A 17923-nucleotide genomic window follows, 5' to 3' on the forward strand; every position below is an offset into this window, starting at 1 on the left:
GTTCCTTTATTTTTGGAATGGAAGGGAGGGATCAGGAAGGGAGGTGACAGGACTTTGAGGCTCCTGAGGAGTCTACTTTGGAGGCAGAAGATTTCTGAGGGACCACCTCAGAAATTATCTGAGAATTGCTCTTCCAGGACGAGAGACTCAGCCGACTGATGGGCTTCAGGTAGGACCTGCTGTGGATACTCCTGTTTCAGAGTCTTCTCATCCAAGTCGCTAGGGAGAAGAGGGGGAGAGCAGCCCTTGTCTCCTACATTCTGTTTTCACAGGTGCCTGCCTGCCCCTGCTCCTGTCTCATCTGTTCAAGCCCGGCTCCTGGTTGTAACCAGCCAGTTCTTCTAGTTAATGACCCATCTGTGCATGGAAATATCTTCTGACTTTAGGCTGCTGCTGAGGGACAGTTATGGGGGACAGACTTTCCTAAGACCACATAGCCAGGAAGGGCAGAACCTCTAGCAGCCGTAGCAGTCATCCCTGCCCAAGCTTCAGCTGCTCCCTGACAGAACCAGTTGTGGTTTTTGTTCTTCTTCTTTTTTTTAACCTGTTTTGTACCAATACTGGGGCTTAAACTCAAGGCCAGCATACTCTCCCTTAGTTTTTTGCTCAAGGCTGGTGCTCTACCACTGGAGTCAAACCTCCACTTCTATGTTTTTGCTCGTTCATTGGAGATAAGAATCTCTCAGGTTTGTCTGCCCAAGCTGGCTTTAAATCTTGATCCTGCTGGGTACCAGTGGCTCACACCTATAATCCTAGCTACTAAGGAGGCTGAGAACTGAGGATCACAGTTCAAAGCCAGCCTGGGCAGGAAAGTCCGGAAGACTGTTATCTCCAAGAAACCACCAGAAACCCGGAAGTGGTGCTGTGGCTCAAGTGGTAGAGTGCTTGCCTTGAGCTGAAGAGCCGAGGGAGCGAGCCCAGGCCCAGAGTTTAAGCCCAAGACTGGCAAAAAGAAAGAAAGAAACCTTGATCCTCAGAGCTTACCCTCCTGAGTAGCTAGGATTACAGATGTGAGCCACCAATATCCAGCTTTTAATTGTACTGGACCCTCTGTAAACTCTCACAGAAAACTTTGCCTTCCCTTCAGCCATTCATCTCATTCATGTCCTCCACCGCTCACACTGGAATGTGCTCACTGGACAGTTTTCTTTTGTAGTCCTCCCAAATGCAGGCAGCTTATTCTTCTCAAACGCAGCTGGCCTATAGGGTTTGTTTGTTTTGGGTTTTTGTTTTATTTTGTTTTGTTTTCAAAGCTCCTGGCTGCCACAGCATCTCCATCACTGGCACTAGGACAGTTAGGCATCCTGAATACCTTATCATCTCCACCCAAGATGCCAACCATAGCTGTTGGCTGCTTGTGTGGTCCCGCAGCCTCCTCACGGGGAACCTAACTCTTCTCCCCGTCATAACCTCCTTGGCCCTGATAACCTTCACCTCTGCTCCCACTCAGATATCCTGAGATATCCCTTGGCCATCGCCCATTCTCTGAGGCCCTCCTATCCTGCCAGCTCTTCCTCCTGGCCATTGCCCCTGCTCTAACATCTTACTTATGAGGATATAATCTCCAGACTGCCCCCTAGGGCCTTAACTCCTCAACTCCTGGTCTTCTCCAAGACCAATACCTTAAGACATTCTTTTTCTGAACACATCTACTCTCTGCTAAAAAGTATCTTTCCCTTGGCCCACTCAGAAAGTCTTTAACCATTGAAGTCTATTCATGGCTTAAACATTTGCCAGAGTAAACCAAAACCAACCCACTAGAGCAGTCATTACAGGCTACAGTTTTCAACATCACCTGAGCCTTTAACTCTACCTGGATATCTCTTAAACTCCCCAGTCAGCTTCTTTGCACACTCCCTAAGGCAGGTATTTCAGCTGCCACCACCCACTCCTTGAAATCCTCATGCCACTCCCAGCCATCCCCTTTGCTCTCTCAGTAAGTGCCCTTGCCTCCTACTCCCCAGAGAAAAGAGGCCATCAGGGAAGAGCAGGCTCAGTTCTGAGGAGAGGGACTGCCACTCTCCTCTGCCTCAGCTAAGCCTGAAACTCTTCTACCTGGCCTAGAACCCATCTCATCTTCAGTATTCTCTCTTTTCCACTTCCTAAACTCACAGCTCTTTCTGTACTTGGATATAGAAATATCAATTAGTGAGCCGGGTGCGGGTGGCTCACACCTGTAATCCTAGCTACTCAGGAGGCTGAGATCTGAGGATCGAGGTTCAAAGCCAGCCCAGGCAGGAAAATCCATGAAACTTTATCTCCAATAAACCACCAGAAAACCAAAGTGGTGTTGTAGCTCAAGTGGTAGAGTGCTAGCCTTGAGCTGAAGAGCTGAGGGACAGCGCTCAGGCCCATAGCGCAAGCCCCACGACCGACAGAAAAAAAAAAAAAAGAAATATTAATTAGTGCTGAGTCCCTTTTTACAAGTTACTGTCATGTGTGAAGTGCTTTTATTTATTTATTTCTTAGTGGTGGTGCTGGGAATCGAACCCATGACCTCAAGCAAGCTAGCCAAGTGCTTTATCACTGAGTCACATTCCAAGTCATGAAGCTAACTTTTTCCATCAAGCTTCCTGTTTTTGAGCTAGGTGCCTATGTATACACCCATAATCCTAATACTTGAGAGGCAGAGGCAGGAAGATCTATACTTTGAGACCAAGTTAGGCTACACAGTGAGACTTTATCTAAAAAAATAAAATGCTTCTTATTCATAATTACAATGGTTATAGTAAAGGAATTTTCAGACTTCTGATAGTGGTGCAGAAGCCTTGTGCCTGTTTCTGAGTCCTCTCTAGCACTCTTCAACCCATCATGATCTGGTTTTGGCTTTCCTAATGCCTTGATGTTCCTGCAGCAATGATCTCAACAGGGTTCAATGGCCAGACTTCAGTCCCTATCATTTCACCTTCTCTCAGTGTGCTTGGCTTTCCTACAATGTGTGTGTGTGCATGTGTGTGTGTGCATGTGTGTGTGTGTGTGTGTGTGTGTGTATCGGTCCTGAGGCTTGACTTTGGGGTCTGGGCTGTATTGCTGAGCTTTTTTTCCCCCAAAGCTAGTACTCTAACACTTGAGCCACAGTTCCTGCTTTTTGGTGGTTAACTGGAGATAAGAGTCTCCTGGACTTTCCAGTCTGGGCTGGATTTGAATCTCAATCCTCAGATCTCAGCCTCCTGAGATTACAGGTGTGAGCTACCAGTGCCCAGGCTTTTTCCTATTTTCGAACCTATCCTTTCTTAGGTTTGTTATTGAGCTCCTCAAAATTATATTTCTGTCTCCTCTCTTGCCATGTTCTTCAATCCTATCAAGATGGTCAAGCTCACCCTCTCTTACTCCATATACCAACAATCTCAAAACAGACACCTCCCACCCAGAGCCCTGCTGGGCAGCTTTCCAGCTGGATGCCCTACAGACACATCATGGATCTCTCACCAGGCCAGTCCTCTCTCTCTAGAGCCTGTCTTAACACCTGCCCCCAAACAATCACAGATCCCACTCATTCTTACTATCTCCATCCCCACCAATATCAACTTTTTCTGGATTTAATTGTCTAACCTCTACTCTGCTGCCTTCTCCCTCTTCTTTTTGGTGGAACTCTTTTTGGTGGTGCTAGGAATCAAGCCCAGGATCTTTATATACAAACATGCTGTCTACCACTGAATCACACCCCCTCAAACCTTAAACTCAGGGGCCTGGTGCTGCCCCTGAGCTTTTTCTTTTCTTTTTTTTTTTTTTTTCCCTGCCAGTCCTGGTGCTTGAACTCAGAGTCTGGGCACTGTCCCTGAGCCTCTTTGGGCTCAAGGCTGTTGATCTGCCACTTGAGCCACAGGGCCACTTCCAGCTTTTTCTGAGTAGTTTATTGGTAATAAGAGTATCAGACTTTTCTGTCCTGGCTGGCTTCGAACCAGCAGTCCTCAGATTTCAGACTTCTGAGTAGCTACGATTACAGGTGTGAGCCACTGGAACCCAGCTAGCTAAGACAAATATGGGGCTGGGACGGTGGCTCAGTGATAGAGTGCTTGCCCTGAATGCATGAGGCCCTGGGTTCGATTCCTCAGCACCACATAAGCAGAAAAGCTGGAAGCGGCACTGTGGCTCAAGTGATAGAGCTCTAGCCTTGAGCTGAAGAGCTGAGGGACAGCGCCCAGGCGCTGAGTTCACGGCCGCCCACATCTGGCAAAAAAAAAGACAAATATGATCATGTCACTAAATAACCTAAGATCTTCAAGTAGCAAGTGAGGTCCTTGTCCATCTCTCCTCATTTAGACTTCCAACTCAGCTCCCAACATTCTCGGAGGTCCCATCCAGACCAACACATACACATACTCCCCACTTGGCTTTATTTACCTTTCTGAATGTTTCACATTCTCCAAACTCATACATGCATGCTTTCCTCCACTTAATGTAACAAACCACCAGCTTGCCCCAAAAGCCAGCTCTTTTTTCACCATTGCTTTGAAGCATTGATTAATATAACCTCATCCCAATTATGCTGCTTTTTTGTTTGTTTGTTGGGGCTTGAACTCAGGGCCTGGGTGCTGTCCCTGAGCCTTTTTGCTCAAGACTAGCACCCTACCACTTGAGCTACATCTTCACTTCTGGCTTTTTGGTAGTTAATTGGAGATTTTTAAAAAGTCTCAGATTTCCTACTGAGATTGGCTTTGAACTGTGATCCTCAGATCTCAGTCTCCTAAGCAGCTAGGATTACAGGTGTGAGCCACCAGTGCCCAGCTATGTTACTCCTTTATTGGGGTGTTCCCCACACTGTCTGCGTGATGTCACTCTCCCCCATCACACAGAGGTGAGCTTCCACAGGCAGAGGTGCAGGCACTTGCCAAGCCTCAATTGCCCACCCACACTCAGTTCTAGTCCTAGCAGAGGTTCAGGCACCAGGAAGCCTATGGTAAATACAACGGAACACATTCCCAGTTCCCAGACCCAACCTGCATCTGCTTCTTGCTCACCTGGCCTCAGTGGTAGACTCCTCAGAGAGGTTCCTGTCTAGTGCTTCCTGGAGAATCGGCTCCTGCTCAGGGTCCCTTCTTTCATCTGTAGCCAGCTGTAGTTGGGGACCTTCCTCCTCACTAGAGTCCCTGGAGAAGCCTCACATCTCAGTTGTCCAGCAGATGTCCTGGAAGAAGGTTGGGGATTCCCACTGTCCCCACAGACTCCAGCCTTCCCACTACCACTGAGAGACTCACAGTTCCACATCCAGGTTCCCCAGGGTGGAGAGGGGAGATGCACACAGGGTACAGGTGTTCTCCAGGAGGCGGAAGCAGGTGTAGCAGTAGAGACCTAGAGGAAGCCAGGGAGGGAAGTGACTTTGAACTCACCCACCCCACTGTGCTCCCTGGTTTCCAGCCCCTGCCTCAGTGACCCACTCTGGAGGGTCAAGTGTGTATACTAAGGCACAACTGTAATGTCTGTTGCATATGAATTTTGTGCACACCCAGGAGAATCAAGGAGAGCTTGGAGAACGTGATCTATGAAGATGAAAATATGCATAGTAATGAAGGCGATTCAAGAGGTAGGATACAAGAGAAGTAGGAGGAGGCAAGTCCCAGCAAGAGAGGCACATTGAGCCAGGGTCTCACCTGGGCAGCCTGGAGTACTACAGGACACCAAGTTCTCCAGGTCTCCTTCAACTTCTGTCTTCCCACAGCCCAAGCACTGGGCTTGATGCAGCTGAAATTTGCTGAGACATGGCCTTAGAAAAGGGCACCTGAGGAGAGGAGTCACAGAAGCTCAGCCTGGGTAGCCCAACCTCTGAATGATGGGGAAGTCTTCCTGCAGTCTAATCTCCATCTCTGACTGCAGCTTCAACAGTCTTTATTTCTATTGCCCTGTACTTCCTCCTGCCACTCCCTACTCTGAAGAATTTTCTCCCTCCTCTCTCTTATGTTTTTGGGCTCTAGGCTTGAACTTCTCAGGGCCTTGGGCACCCACTGTCTCTTAGCTTTTGCACTCAAGACTAGCATTCTACCATATTGGCCACAGTTCCACTTCCAGATTTGGGGTGGTTAATTGGAAAGAAGAATCTCTCAGCTTTTCCTGTCCAGGCTAGCTTTCAATTGACATCCTCAGACCTCAGCCTCTTGAGTAGCTAGGATTACAGATGTGAGCCACCAGTGCCCCACAAAGAATTTTCACTTTCAATTCTCCTTCCAAGGACAGGAATGAGCACCCTCTACAGAGTCACTGGGAAAGGGATCTATTCTGACTTCTGGCCCTTCTTCAGTTCACTCTCAGCCCAGTCTTATAGAAAGGTACAGTGGACACACCGGATAGCCAGCACCTGGAGGACACTCAGGTGGCCCTGGTCAGCTCCCCGTCGCATCACCGCTCGCTGCACTGTGGCCAACAGGTTGGTTCGGCGGCTCAGAAGTAAGTTGTAGAGGTAAGAGATCCTTTCCTGACATAGGGAGACCAGTGATAGGTAGGGTTCTCTTTGATCCTGTTGTTTTCTCTGCCTCTTTCTTTTTTTCTTTGTTTTTTGTTTATTTATTTCTCTTTCTCTCTCTCTCTTTCTCTCTCTCTACCTGTCTGTCTGTCTGTCTCTCTCTTTCTGTACTGGAACTTGAACTCAGAGCCTTGTGCCCTCTATCACTTGAGCTATGCCCCAGGCCTTTGTGGTTTAGTTATTTTTCAGGTAGGGCCTTTTTTTTTGTTTTTTGTTTTGTTTGTTTGTTTGTTTTGGGCCCGGTCGTGGGGCCTGAACTCTGGGCCTGGGCGCTGTCCTTCAGCTCAAGGCTAGCGCTCTACCACTTGAGCCACAGCACCACTTCCGGCTTTTCTCTTTTTGCTTATGTGGTGCTGAGGAATCGAACCAGGGCCTCAGGCATGCAAGGCAAGCGCTCTACCACTGAGCCACCTTCCCAGCCCCTTAGGTAGGGTCTTATACTCTTAGTATGAACTAAGATCCTCTTACCTATAGGTTCGATGTGCTCAAGAGCACCATGTTCAACTTGTTGTAGAGATGGAGTCTTACTAACTTTTTGCCAGGGCTGGCTTCAAACCTGATCTTCTTGATCTCTATCTCCCAGGTAAATGCTGTTTTATCTACCTGCCATGTCCTCCTTGGCCATCACCACTCTGCCTTTAGACCTAGTTTTGGCCAAAATTCTCCTTCCTCTGGGAGGCCTTCCCCAGCTGGAACCCTCTTCTGGTTTTCCATGGCCCTTGACTCATTCTTTAATAAAAGCTCCTTTTAAATTACCTCATTAAGGGACTGGGAATGTGGCGTAGTGGTAGAGTGCTTGCTTAGCATGCATGAAACCCTGGGTTCGATTCTTCAGTACCACATAAACAGAAAAAGCTGGAAGTGATGCTGTGGCTCAAGTAGTAGAGTGCTAGCCTTGAGCAAAAGCAGCTCAGGGACAGTGCCCAGGAGCTGAGTTTAAACCCCAGAAATGGAAAAATAAATAAATAATCTCATTAAAAGTGTGTGCATGCTGGGAGCCAGTGCAGAGATTTGAAGATTACAGCTCAAATCCAGCCTTGGTAGGAAAGTCCTCTTATGGCCAGTCAACCAGCAAAAAGCCAGATGTTAAGGTATGGTTCAAGTGGTAGAGTGCTACTCTTGAGCAGAAAAGGCTGAGGGACAGAACCCATGCTCTGAGTTCAAATCCCAGTACCAACACACACACACACACACACACACACACACACACACACACACACACATACACACACAAAGTGTGGGGCTTGGTTAAAGAATGAGCTCCAGACTGTTCATCTTGGCATTCTTGTAGAACAGCATGCAGGCAGTAGCCAATCAATAAACTAGTTTCCATCCCCACTGTGAGATGCCAACAGTTTCCCATTTTAACAAAACCTTGAAGACAAGCTCTGCCCCAAGTGATACCATTTCTTCCAGCCCCATCTAGGGCCCAGAGACCTACAAGCCAGCCAGTTCAGATCACCTGCTTTGGAGGTCTTCCAGAAGCAAGAGTACTGGGGCTGCCAGGCACCTAAAGCCAAGACAGTCACCCACTAGCTGAGTGTCTCCTCCTCGTGTGGAGGTAGGGATTAGCTAGCTTTAGAGCCCTCACCTGCTCCCGGGATGGGTAGTAAGCAGCACAGATGACCCGCCGCAGCCGGCTGACATAGCTGCCAAACAGAGTGACGAAGAAGCATAGGCCATACATAATACCTGGGCAGGGAGGGGGGGGGGCGCACACAGCAGGTACAGTAAATATTGCCAGTGGCACAAAGTGGCAGCCACAACCCTGACCTGCCTTCCCCCTTTCCCCCACTCCCTACCCCTGGGCCCTTGAATGTGGTGGGTACCTATGACTATGTAACTGTTGAAGTCCGGCTCTGAGGGGTGCAGGTGGCAGCGCTGGGATAAGATCGTGATGTTGCCTTGTTGCAGGACATTGAAGGCTGACACCAGGTCACGGTAAATATTCCCCGTATAGCCACTCCCTTCCACTGTGACAGACACTACCACAGGACCTGACATAGAGATACTGTGTGAGGGGTACATGGCCGGTGGTCTCTGCCCTACTGTGGAGAGAAAGCCTAAAGAGAAGCATTTATTATTTGTTTTTGTGTTGGTCCTGAGTTTGGGGCACTGTCTTTGAGCTTCTTTTGTTCAAGGATAGCACTCTACTACTTCAGCCACAGTTTCACTTCTGGCTTTTTTGGTAGTTTATTGGATATGAGAGTCTCACAGACTTTCCTGCCCAAGCTGGCTCTGAACCTCGATCCTTAGATCTCAGCCTTCTGAGTAGCTAGGATTACAGGCATGGGTACCAGTGCCCAGCCCAGCTGTTTGTTTCTGGTGGTACTGGGCTTTGAACTCAGGGCCTTAAGTTCCCTTGGCTTGCTTGCTCTGCTGGTACTCTACCACTTGAGCTTTGCTTCTAACTCCACCTTTCAGCTTTCACTTTTTGCTGATTAATTAGAGATAAGAGTCTCACAGATTTTCCTGCCCAGGCTGGCTTTTAACCATGATTCTGAGACCTCAGCCTCTTGAGTAGCTACTGGTATGAGCCACTGACAATGGGCAGAAGCATTTAGTTTAAAGCAATGGCTAAGTGCTGACTGTGTAACAGATACTGGGCAAAAATGGGTTATTATTGTTTTAGCCTTAAGTCTTTCTCTCCTTCCCTTCTTCTTTTTATTTTTCCTCTCACAACTTTCTCTCTCTGTCTGTCTCTCTCTCTGTCTGTCTCTCTCTGTCTCTCTCTCTCTGTCTCTCTGTCTCTGTCTTTCTCTCTCTCTCTCACACCCTCTCTTCCTCTTTAGTCTGAGTTCTTGTACATAGATTCAGGTATGTTATTTTCGTAGACTGTGGCACAGTTTCAGTCAGCAGTCTAGTAGGTACTCAAGGCACATAGCTTCATGGATTTCTTAGTGACCCAGAGAGTGACCATAGTTATCCCATTGTTCAATGAGCTCTGAGAGGTTAGCAATTTGATTAAAGCACCACTTTTGACAAAGGCCTGTGTTTGAACCAAAGCCAATCTAACAGAGTTTGACCTTGACCTGGATACAAGTATTACTAGATATGGACAGGGTGAGTGGTGGTGACATGGGACATTCAGATAGTTCCCCTCCATACCCCAACACATGTGCATGTATGCGTGTGTGTGTGCGTGCACACACACACACACACACACACACACACACATACACACACAGAGGATGAGAAAGAGGAAGAGACTCCAGGAGGAAGAAGAGAGCCCAAGAACAGGAGGATCGCCTGCAGAGGCACAGGGGGAGGCACAGGTACTCACTTCGAGCCACAATCTCCCCCTGGAGCTGGTACCGGGCCAGGTCCAGCACCCAGAAGACAGCATAGTCCAAAAAGACCAGGAATATCACAAGGATGATGTGGCGTATGAGGTTAAACATGTCCAGTAGGCACAATATCATCTCCATTCGGGACAGGTGGATGGAGTCTGTAGGGGTGAGTGGTTAAGAGCATGCTCCCCAATTCTCCTACCCACCAGACCCCAGCTCCTGGGCCTGTTTGCTCATCTGGAAGATGGAAAGGAAAGAGGCTGTGAGGACTTTTGGCAAGGGTGGAAAGCGTTCTACAGGAGTGGGGGCTCCATAGTCAGAGGTGTAGGCCTTATGGCTGTGGTGCTCCAGGACCCCTTCTTTCTCTCCTGCTTCCCACCTCACAGGTAATCCTCCTCTCTGGAGAAGTACTCTGTACTTAGTATTTTCACATTTCTTGACCTCAGAAAGCCTTTCCAACTTTACCTTCCTCCTTCCACATCCACTCCTGCCAAGCCTCACCTCACTGTGGTCCTGGTATTCAGGATGTCCCCAGATTTCCCATCTGGTCCTTTCCTTGCCCTTCCTAGACCAGGACTCAGTTTCCCCCTCGGCCTTAAGCATAAGTTGTTTCTCCTCCCTCTGGCCCTGCCCCCACGTCAGCCAGAGCCCTGCCTGTGCTTTGGACTGGGAGTTGGGGCCATAGGTTTGGGAGAGGCCCTGTCCTCTGGGCCCTTACTTGGCCGGATGTAGCGTCTAGCCTCGTGAGCACTGAGGGGCAGCACTGTGGGTAGTCCTGAAATAGACCGGGCGGTCTCCATATGCAGGAAGCGCCTGGTGATGTAGATGTTGTCAAAACTGTCCCGGTTCAGGTAGAAATACCGGTAACACAGAGCTCTAGAGGGTAGGGATGTACAAGAGGTCCCTCGGCACCCATGAGCAGACCTACTGGGCACCCCAGTCTGTCCTACCTACCTTCCTCAGCCTCCTAAGATGCTGTGAACCACCCAGTCCTGCAACCCAGCTCTCCCCCAATGGCCCCCATAGCCCCTCACTGGAGGTAGAGAAACGTCAGCAACAGAGGCATGGTGTAGCCCATCAGAGACAGGACCTCCCGGAAACCGTGCACCTTCAGGCTGACAGCCTCGTGGAGATCTAGAGCCACCTGGGACAGGCTTCGGGAGGCATTGAGATCCACTGAGAAGTAGTGGGTGGAGGTCATGTTGAATTCAAACTCCTTCCGCACCCGGTTAATCAGCCGCCTCAGAGCTGCAGCCAGCAGGTCCAGAGCAGATGGGAGCAAATTTAAGAGAGCATTGCTGCCCAGAAATAGGGATTGTCCCCACACAGATTAGCCAGAATCCCCAGGGCTCAGACCTGTGGTGGACCAGGAAGGTGTGAAGCCCCCCCACAAATCTGTGTCATATGTACAGAGCACCCAGCACTAGACCAACCCCCACTACATAATCTGTTCCCAACTCCTCCTCTGACATCTGGCTTTGATGAAGACTTCCCCCTCTCTGGGCCTCAGTTTCCCAATCCATGCTGTGTAGATATTGGCCGGTATCCAGGCCTTTCTAGCTGTTGGGTTTTTTCATGTATGGACTGGAAGCCTCAAACTGGCAATGGCCATACCAGGATGAGAGACAACACTGAGTGGCCAGGGCCAGGGAGGAGGTAACTCACGGGTACCGATGACCTTGCGCAGGAAGGGTTGGATGGACTCAGGGATGATGCAGAACACCTGGATTACTGAGAGTCAGTGGAGCTGATGTCAGAAGGAGGGGCAGAGACATGGTCTGTCACTCCTACTTCCAGGGACCCTCATCCATCAGGACCTTCTACATGTTCTTTGTGTTACCTATCAGCCTCCAGCATTTGCTCAAGATCTTTAGCCTCGCTGGGTGCTGGTGGCTCACGCCTATAATCCTAGCTACTCAGGAGGCTGAGATCTGAGGATCACAGTTCAAAGCCAGCCTGGGCAGGAAAGTCTGGAAGGTCCATGAGACTCTTATCTCCAATTAACCACCAGAAAACCGGAAGCAGTGCTGTAGCTCAAGCGGTAGAACACTCGCTTTGAGCTGAACTGCTCAGGGACAGAGCCCAGGCTCAGAGTTCAAGCCCCATGACCACCACCACCACCATCAACAACAACAAAAGAACCTTTAGCCTCTAGTTAATGCCCCACCCCCAGCACTGGCTTCTCCTTATTCCTCACCCCACCCCCAAGACTGAGCCCACATTCGAGGTTCCCTATGCATTATATCCCTTGTCTCCTGGGCCTACTCTCCTGGCTGAGCCCCAAATTCCACTCCCACCTTCCCCAACACCTCATGTTCACTCCTCCCTGCCAGGAAGCCCCTTGCTTTCTTACAGCTGGCAAGTCCACAGAGCACCACTTTGAAGGGCGTGAACACGTGACACAGGTAGTCGGCTCTCGGTATGGCTGTCATGCAGTTGTCCTTGGCATCATCAAACACGTGAGTGCATTTCATGTAAGGGTTACCCATCTCTGCGTTGCACACATCGCCAATGTGAAGGAGCCAGTACCACACATTCCGCAGGGCCCTGGCTGAGGACAGGTGTGGGGCTGGGATCCAAGGCAGAAGTCCCCCAGCCTCTCTCAAGGACTTGAGGAACTCCAACCAGAATTGTAGAGGCCTGTGGTCAGGGACCAGCTGTGCTATATTCAATGGACATTAGTCAGAGCCCAAGAAAGGCCCCCAAGCAAGCCTGGACAGGAGCAAGGGTGAAGAGATTGGGTGCATGTTGACCTCCCAGACGTGCTAACATGCTTACCTACGTGCTTCACTCCGTCCATGATGGACCGGAAAAACTTGCGGACCCGGTCGGCCACCACTTTGGCCTTCTGGGCAAGAGCTTTAATCTTGCTCAGGGCACCTGAGGGACAAGGGGCAGCTGTTCTTTGGGGCCTCCCACTCTAGCAGCTAGTTCTCATCTGGAGTGGAGAAGAGGCTAGCTGCTGGGAGGTGGGGATCCTGGATGCTTGGCTTGTGGAGGTGGCTAGTTTGGCAGTGGAGGTGGCCAGGGGACAGGGCTAAGAGCGTTTAGCTGAGCCAAGAAGTTTCTGTTCAGGCCTAGATACTTTTGAGGATAGGACACAGTTTCAACAGAGGAATGAGGCTAAAGGGCTGTAGATCATTCAGATGCTAGAGACCAGGAGCCAGAGGAGATGGGGGTGGGGAACTTACTGACAAGGGGCTGCCTGGCCCGCTCTAGTATTTCAACAGTCTGGTTCAGGGCCAGCTCAGCCCCACAGGCCACAGCCTCACTGGCCCGAGTAAAGTTGCGCAGAGTGTTGGCACAAGGCCCTTGTAGCACCAACCCAAATGCAGCCAACAACAGCAGTGTCCGGCCATGTCCTGGGGTGGTGGGGAACGGGGGAATGTGTGACAGCCAGCCCAAAGATGGCAGCCAGTGCCTTACACAGAGCCCCCTATGTCCCTGCCCTTCCCAGGGGGTGTCAGACTCACGGGAGAAGGCCTGGGGAAGCAGCAGGAAGACAGAGACTCGGGCCTGACGGGAGAATCCCATACCCAGGCTAAGAAAGATTGCCAAGGCAACAGTGCCCACCAGACAGGCCCAGGGGCTATGCCCCTCCACCAGGAGCTCCAGAAGCCCATACATCGTGGCCAAGGACAAGCCCAGGGTAAAGCCGCCCACACTGCGGACCAGGGCCCGTGCTCTACTGGGCTCCTCCATCATGGCTTTGGATATGGCTCCTGGGGGACCTAATGCCTGGCTGTCTCCAGGAGATGTCCCTAGGTTCTGTAGCCCTGGAATTCCTCACCCTGTTCTAAGATTCCAGAGGGCCTGTACTGTGTATCTTGGAATCCTTACCTAGTTCTAAGGACCAGCGAGAGGACAGATTGCTTATCTTCCACCTTTGACTTCAGACTTGGGCTGTGAGTGAGGCAGAGGAGACAGTAGCCCCCTCCCTCCTCTCACCAGAATCTCACAGCCAAGGAAATCCTCCAGGAGACTTCTAGCACTCAAGAAGCTTCCTTGAGACAGACATATGGCTGTTACAAATAATCAGAATGGGAATGGAATAAGAAGGCCGAAGAAACTACCCCATACCAGTGAGCCCATCCCCAGAGACCCCGCCCTTCCCAGCATCCCCCAGCTTCCTTCCATCTGGTCTCTTCTTCAGCAATTCCCTCAGCCTTCCTCCCATGTTGGGGGTCCCTTTTCTCCAGTACTTCCCTTCAGCCCAGCCCTTTCCTTTTTTTGGCTTTATTTCCACTCCCCTTCTTCAGAGTCTCTGCCTAATGAGCCCCTTCCCAGCCAGAGGGGGTGCTGTGGCTGACCCATCCTATCTCTCAGTGGTGCAGATGTTCTTGAGCTGGGGACTGCCCATCTCCTGTAACCGGTTCCTGTGCCGCCATCCAGGCGAGTTCCCTGCCACAGCTTTCCTGCTGGGGGCAGGCACGGGGGGACTCCTGGCCATAGGCAAGTATGAAGCAGCAGGGCTAGGGCTGGACCAGGCCTGGCCCCCATCAGTTGACCTTTGATTTTACCAGGTGCCTTTAGGTCTCTTTCAGCTCCTGGTGAACCCCATGAACATCTATGAAGAGCAGAAGATGGTGGTTTTGTACAGCTTGGTGGGTAAGTGTTGGGCAAGACTGGGCCCCTTGAGGCCTGTGGAACACAACCTGTCCTAAGTGCTAAGGAGAGAGTGCCAATGAGCTAGCTTAATCCCGACCAAGCACTCTGTAGCTTCAACCTCCCCTTGAGCTTGGCCCCAACCTAGGAAAACACAGCCCTTGCCTTCAATAAGCCCTCTCAATCTGATGAAGGATTTTTGCCCTGTTGCCCACATGCTCTAGTCCAAACCCTCCTACTCTTTGTAATTTCATCTCTTCTGTCCTCTCTGGCTTATTTCCTGTTCCTCCTGAGAAACTCAGTTCATTCATTTGTTGAGCACTTACTGAGTTGTGCAGCCATGAATAAGGTTGACAGGCACCAGCTTTGTTGGAGTTTATACTTAAGAGAATTAGACGTGAGGACTAGAGGTATGGCTCAATAAGTAGAGTGCCTGCCCTGCAAGCTCCAAGCCCTGAGTACTAGTGAAATTTATTATTTATTTAGTTATTTTTGGTCGGTTGCAGGTCTTGAACTCTGGGTCTGGGCACTGTCCCTGAGCTCTTCAGCCCAAGCCACAGCACCACTTCCAGCTTTCTGGTAGTTAATTGGAGATGAGTCTTATAGACATTCTTGCCAGACTGGCTTTGAACTACAATTCTCAGATCTCAGCCTCCTGAGTAGCTAGGATTACAGCCACCAGCACCTGGCTGAAATTTAAATTTAAATAAGAGCTCTCTCCTCTACCTCCTCCTCCTCCTCTTCTTCCTCTTCCTCTTCCTCCTCCTCCTCTTTCTCCTTTTTCTGTGCTGGTGCCATGGCTTTAACTCATGGCCATGGGTGGGGGCTCTTGGCTTTTTCTTTTGCTTAAGGCTAACATTCTACCACTTCAGCCACACCTCTACTTCTGGCTTTTTGCCAGTCTTAGGAACTTTTTCTCCTGGGCTGTCTTTGAGCCATGATCCTCAGACCTCAGCCTCCTGAGTAGATGGGGATACAGGTAAAAGTCACTAGCGCCTAGTTAAACAAGAGCCTTTCTGATGGTGGCAAGTGGTATGAAAAAGGTTAAAGAAGGAGATGTGAGAGAAAGGCTGAAGAGCAAGCCTACCTTGAGCAGCTAGAGAAGACTTCTCAGGAAATGTGACATTTGAATAGAGACCTTTGTATAAGAACAGAAAGCCCTCCTACAAAAAGTTCATATCTCACATTAAAAAAAGTTTCAAAGCAAGATGGTTTTGGAGTTTGAATAATTCAACAGCTCAATAACTCCATCTAAAAATCCAGATCCTTTGGTCTTCTCTCCGTGTCATCTTCAACCTGTCCATCACTTCCATTTAGATCACAAAGTGGCTGTAGTAACTCCAGGCATCACATCTTCATAGAATGCCAAAGATCAGAAAAGAATGAACAATCCCTCTTTTTTTGGGGGGTCTGGTCGTGGGGCCTGAACTCTGGACCTAGGCGCTGTCCCTCAGCTCTTCAGCTCAAGGCTAGCACTCTACCACTTGAGCCACAGCGCCACTTCCAGCTTTTTTCTTATGTGGTGCAGAGGAATTGAACCCAGGGCCTCAGGCATGCAAGGCAAGCGCTCTACCACTGAGCCACCTTCCCCGCCCCTGAACAATCCCTTTTTAGAAACCAGAAGTTCACTCTAATCTTCCCAGTAAAATTGTGGAATGTCAATCCATCCACATTATTTCAATCTTACTTCTCTTCAAATGTCTTCCCTCCTCAATGCCGTAGCACAGGCCCATCCCCTGCATGAGGTCATGCAGTAGAAACGGGGGCTTGGCCTGCTCTTTCTCCTTTTTTCTCTATTTCCTTCCCTTTGTGGTTTTCCTTGTGTCAGAATAATAAGAGGAAAAGGAACACAAGTTTGAAGTCGCCAAAGCTGGTATAATTCCATTGCCTGTGCCTTCTGGGTGGTAGTCGCTCACACCCTGGCTATCTTATGATCTTTTTGGAAGCTGTGTGGACCTCAGCAGTTCTGGGTTTCTTGCAGACAGCATTTCTACTTGGCTGACTGCCCAAGAAGCCCCTTTAGCTCTTGCAAGCCATTTGTCCTTTGGGGTCCCTCTGCCAGCAGGCTGCCCTCACAGGTGGAGGACCTCTCTGCTAGCCCGGCCTGTTTGCTGCCTCCCAGAGTGTCCTCTGGTCCCAGAGGAGCCTGCCGAACTGTGAAAGCAGAGCATCTTGCGGTGGCCTTCTCCCCTGCCCTGGGGAGAAGCAGACTCCCATTCTCCCCACTTGCTGAGTGCCCCCCTCCCTTGTTCTGGGCAGGCCCTCCAGTGGCCGGTGAAGCTCTGCAGCTTGGCAAGCACCCAGCCCAGGAGGTGTGAGGCAGCTTCCCTTTCCTGCAGCAGAGGGCCTGGAGGGTCTTGGACTCCTGACACGCCTTGCTAGACAAATGACACCCATTTCTGCTCAGACTCTCCTCCTGTGCCTGCCTGTGCCAACTGCTTCGCCCCCCACTTCCAGAAAATGCACATTTAGGGGGTCTATTTTTATTTACTTTTCATATACATGTTTATTTAGTGGTGCTGGGTGTTTGTGCTGGTGATGCACACACTCTAAGCTGCTTCTTCCCCACCCCTGCAACCCTGCACACATGCACTTGTGTTCTCTCTCTCTCTCTCTCTCTCTCTCTCTCTCTCTCTCTCTCTCTCTCTCTCTCTCTCTCTCTCTCATGGGGCACTGTCTCCAAGCTCTTATGTTCAAGGCTAGCTCTCTACCACTTTGAGCCCCAGCTCTACATCTATTTTTCTGGGCTAAATAAAGATGAGTCTCATGGACTTTTCTGCCTGGGCTGGCTTTGAACACAATCCTCAGAGCTTAGCCTCCTGAGTATCTAGGATTATATGCCTGAGTCACTAGTGCCTGGCTAACCCTGCTTTCTATATAAATTGCATGGGTAGAGGAGTGGCACTAGTTTTGCTCTGTTGGGAACCTGAAGAAGATATCTAAAACTCCTTCTTGCTCTCCTTTGAGCTTACTGCAGCTATTTGTCAACTATTGTCTGAGCTAGAGTCTTTGGCCAAAAGGCCAAGACCACCAAATAAGTATCTTTCAATGTCCTATAATACCATGATTGGTTTAGACAAATCCAGACATTCCCCCTACCCCCCCCCCCAGGGGAGCCAGGGCAGGGCCAGGCTATTTATTGCCCTTGAACAAAACCCAAGTTGTTTTAGCAACAGAAGACAGGGGAAGAAAAGAAAAGGAAAAAAAAAAAAAACCCTGAGGGGTGGCACCCAACTGGGCTTGCCACAAACCTGTATGATTAGGTGGAGCTAGCCATGTGAAGGACAGGGCTGGAGGGCTATTGGCGCCTTCATAGCAAGCCCTAAGAACTGAAGGCAGGAATGAGTGTGGCATGTTTAAGGAGCAGCAGCCAGGTCACTGTGGGGGCACATGGTGGGAGAAAAACTGAGTCACATGAGCTCACTTCAGGGGGCTGGGCAGGGGCTGGATCACCAACATCTATTCTGTCTACTAAGTGTAGTAGAAAAGTACTGAGTGGTTTACTCAGGGAAGGATCATGACCTAATATGATAAATACAGCAGTCAGAGAGGAAGTAGGGAGATTAGTGAG

General features: G+C 49.9%; 2 protein-coding genes across 6 annotated transcripts in view; one reads left to right on the plus strand and one right to left on the minus strand.

Annotated features, from left to right (window-relative positions):
- Positions 1-13505, minus strand: LOC138821477 (DC-STAMP domain-containing protein 2-like). 2 transcript variants are annotated; one of them, XM_070013738.1, is made up of 15 exons: positions 13221-13505; positions 12939-13109; positions 12526-12627; positions 12101-12298; positions 11413-11478; positions 10782-10995; positions 10466-10623; positions 9741-9905; positions 8287-8454; positions 8049-8149; positions 6279-6409; positions 5592-5719; positions 5199-5292; positions 4962-5090; positions 1-219 (listed from the first exon to the last, which is right to left on the minus strand). In XM_070013738.1, the coding sequence occupies exons 1-15, from the start codon at positions 13450-13452 to the stop codon at positions 108-110; spliced, it is 2169 nt and encodes a 722-aa protein (XP_069869839.1). In that variant the 5' UTR covers positions 13453-13505; the 3' UTR covers positions 1-107. The 2 variants fall into 2 exon arrangements, with proteins under 2 accessions (XP_069869839.1, XP_069869840.1); XM_070013739.1 differs by lacking the exon at positions 12526-12627.
- LOC138821478 (E3 ubiquitin-protein ligase DCST1-like) overlaps positions 13486-17923 on the plus strand; it is an 18433-nt gene continuing 13995 nt past the window's right edge. For 3 of the 4 annotated variants that reach the window (XM_070013741.1, XM_070013743.1, XM_070013744.1), the window contains exons 1-3: positions 13486-13829; positions 14074-14199; positions 14281-14355. In XM_070013741.1, coding sequence (XP_069869842.1) covers positions 13766-13829; positions 14074-14199; positions 14281-14355 — 265 coding nt within the window. In that variant the 5' untranslated portion in view covers positions 13486-13765. The remainder of the gene's footprint in view (positions 13830-14073; positions 14200-14280; positions 14356-17923) is intronic. The other variant, XM_070013742.1, reaches the window with a different exon arrangement.

Source organism: Dipodomys merriami, unplaced genomic scaffold, assembly GCF_024711535.1.
Source record: "Dipodomys merriami isolate MVZ:Mamm:240054 unplaced genomic scaffold, mDipMer1.0.p SCAF_92, whole genome shotgun sequence".
Taxonomy (NCBI): domain Eukaryota; kingdom Metazoa; phylum Chordata; class Mammalia; order Rodentia; family Heteromyidae; genus Dipodomys; species Dipodomys merriami.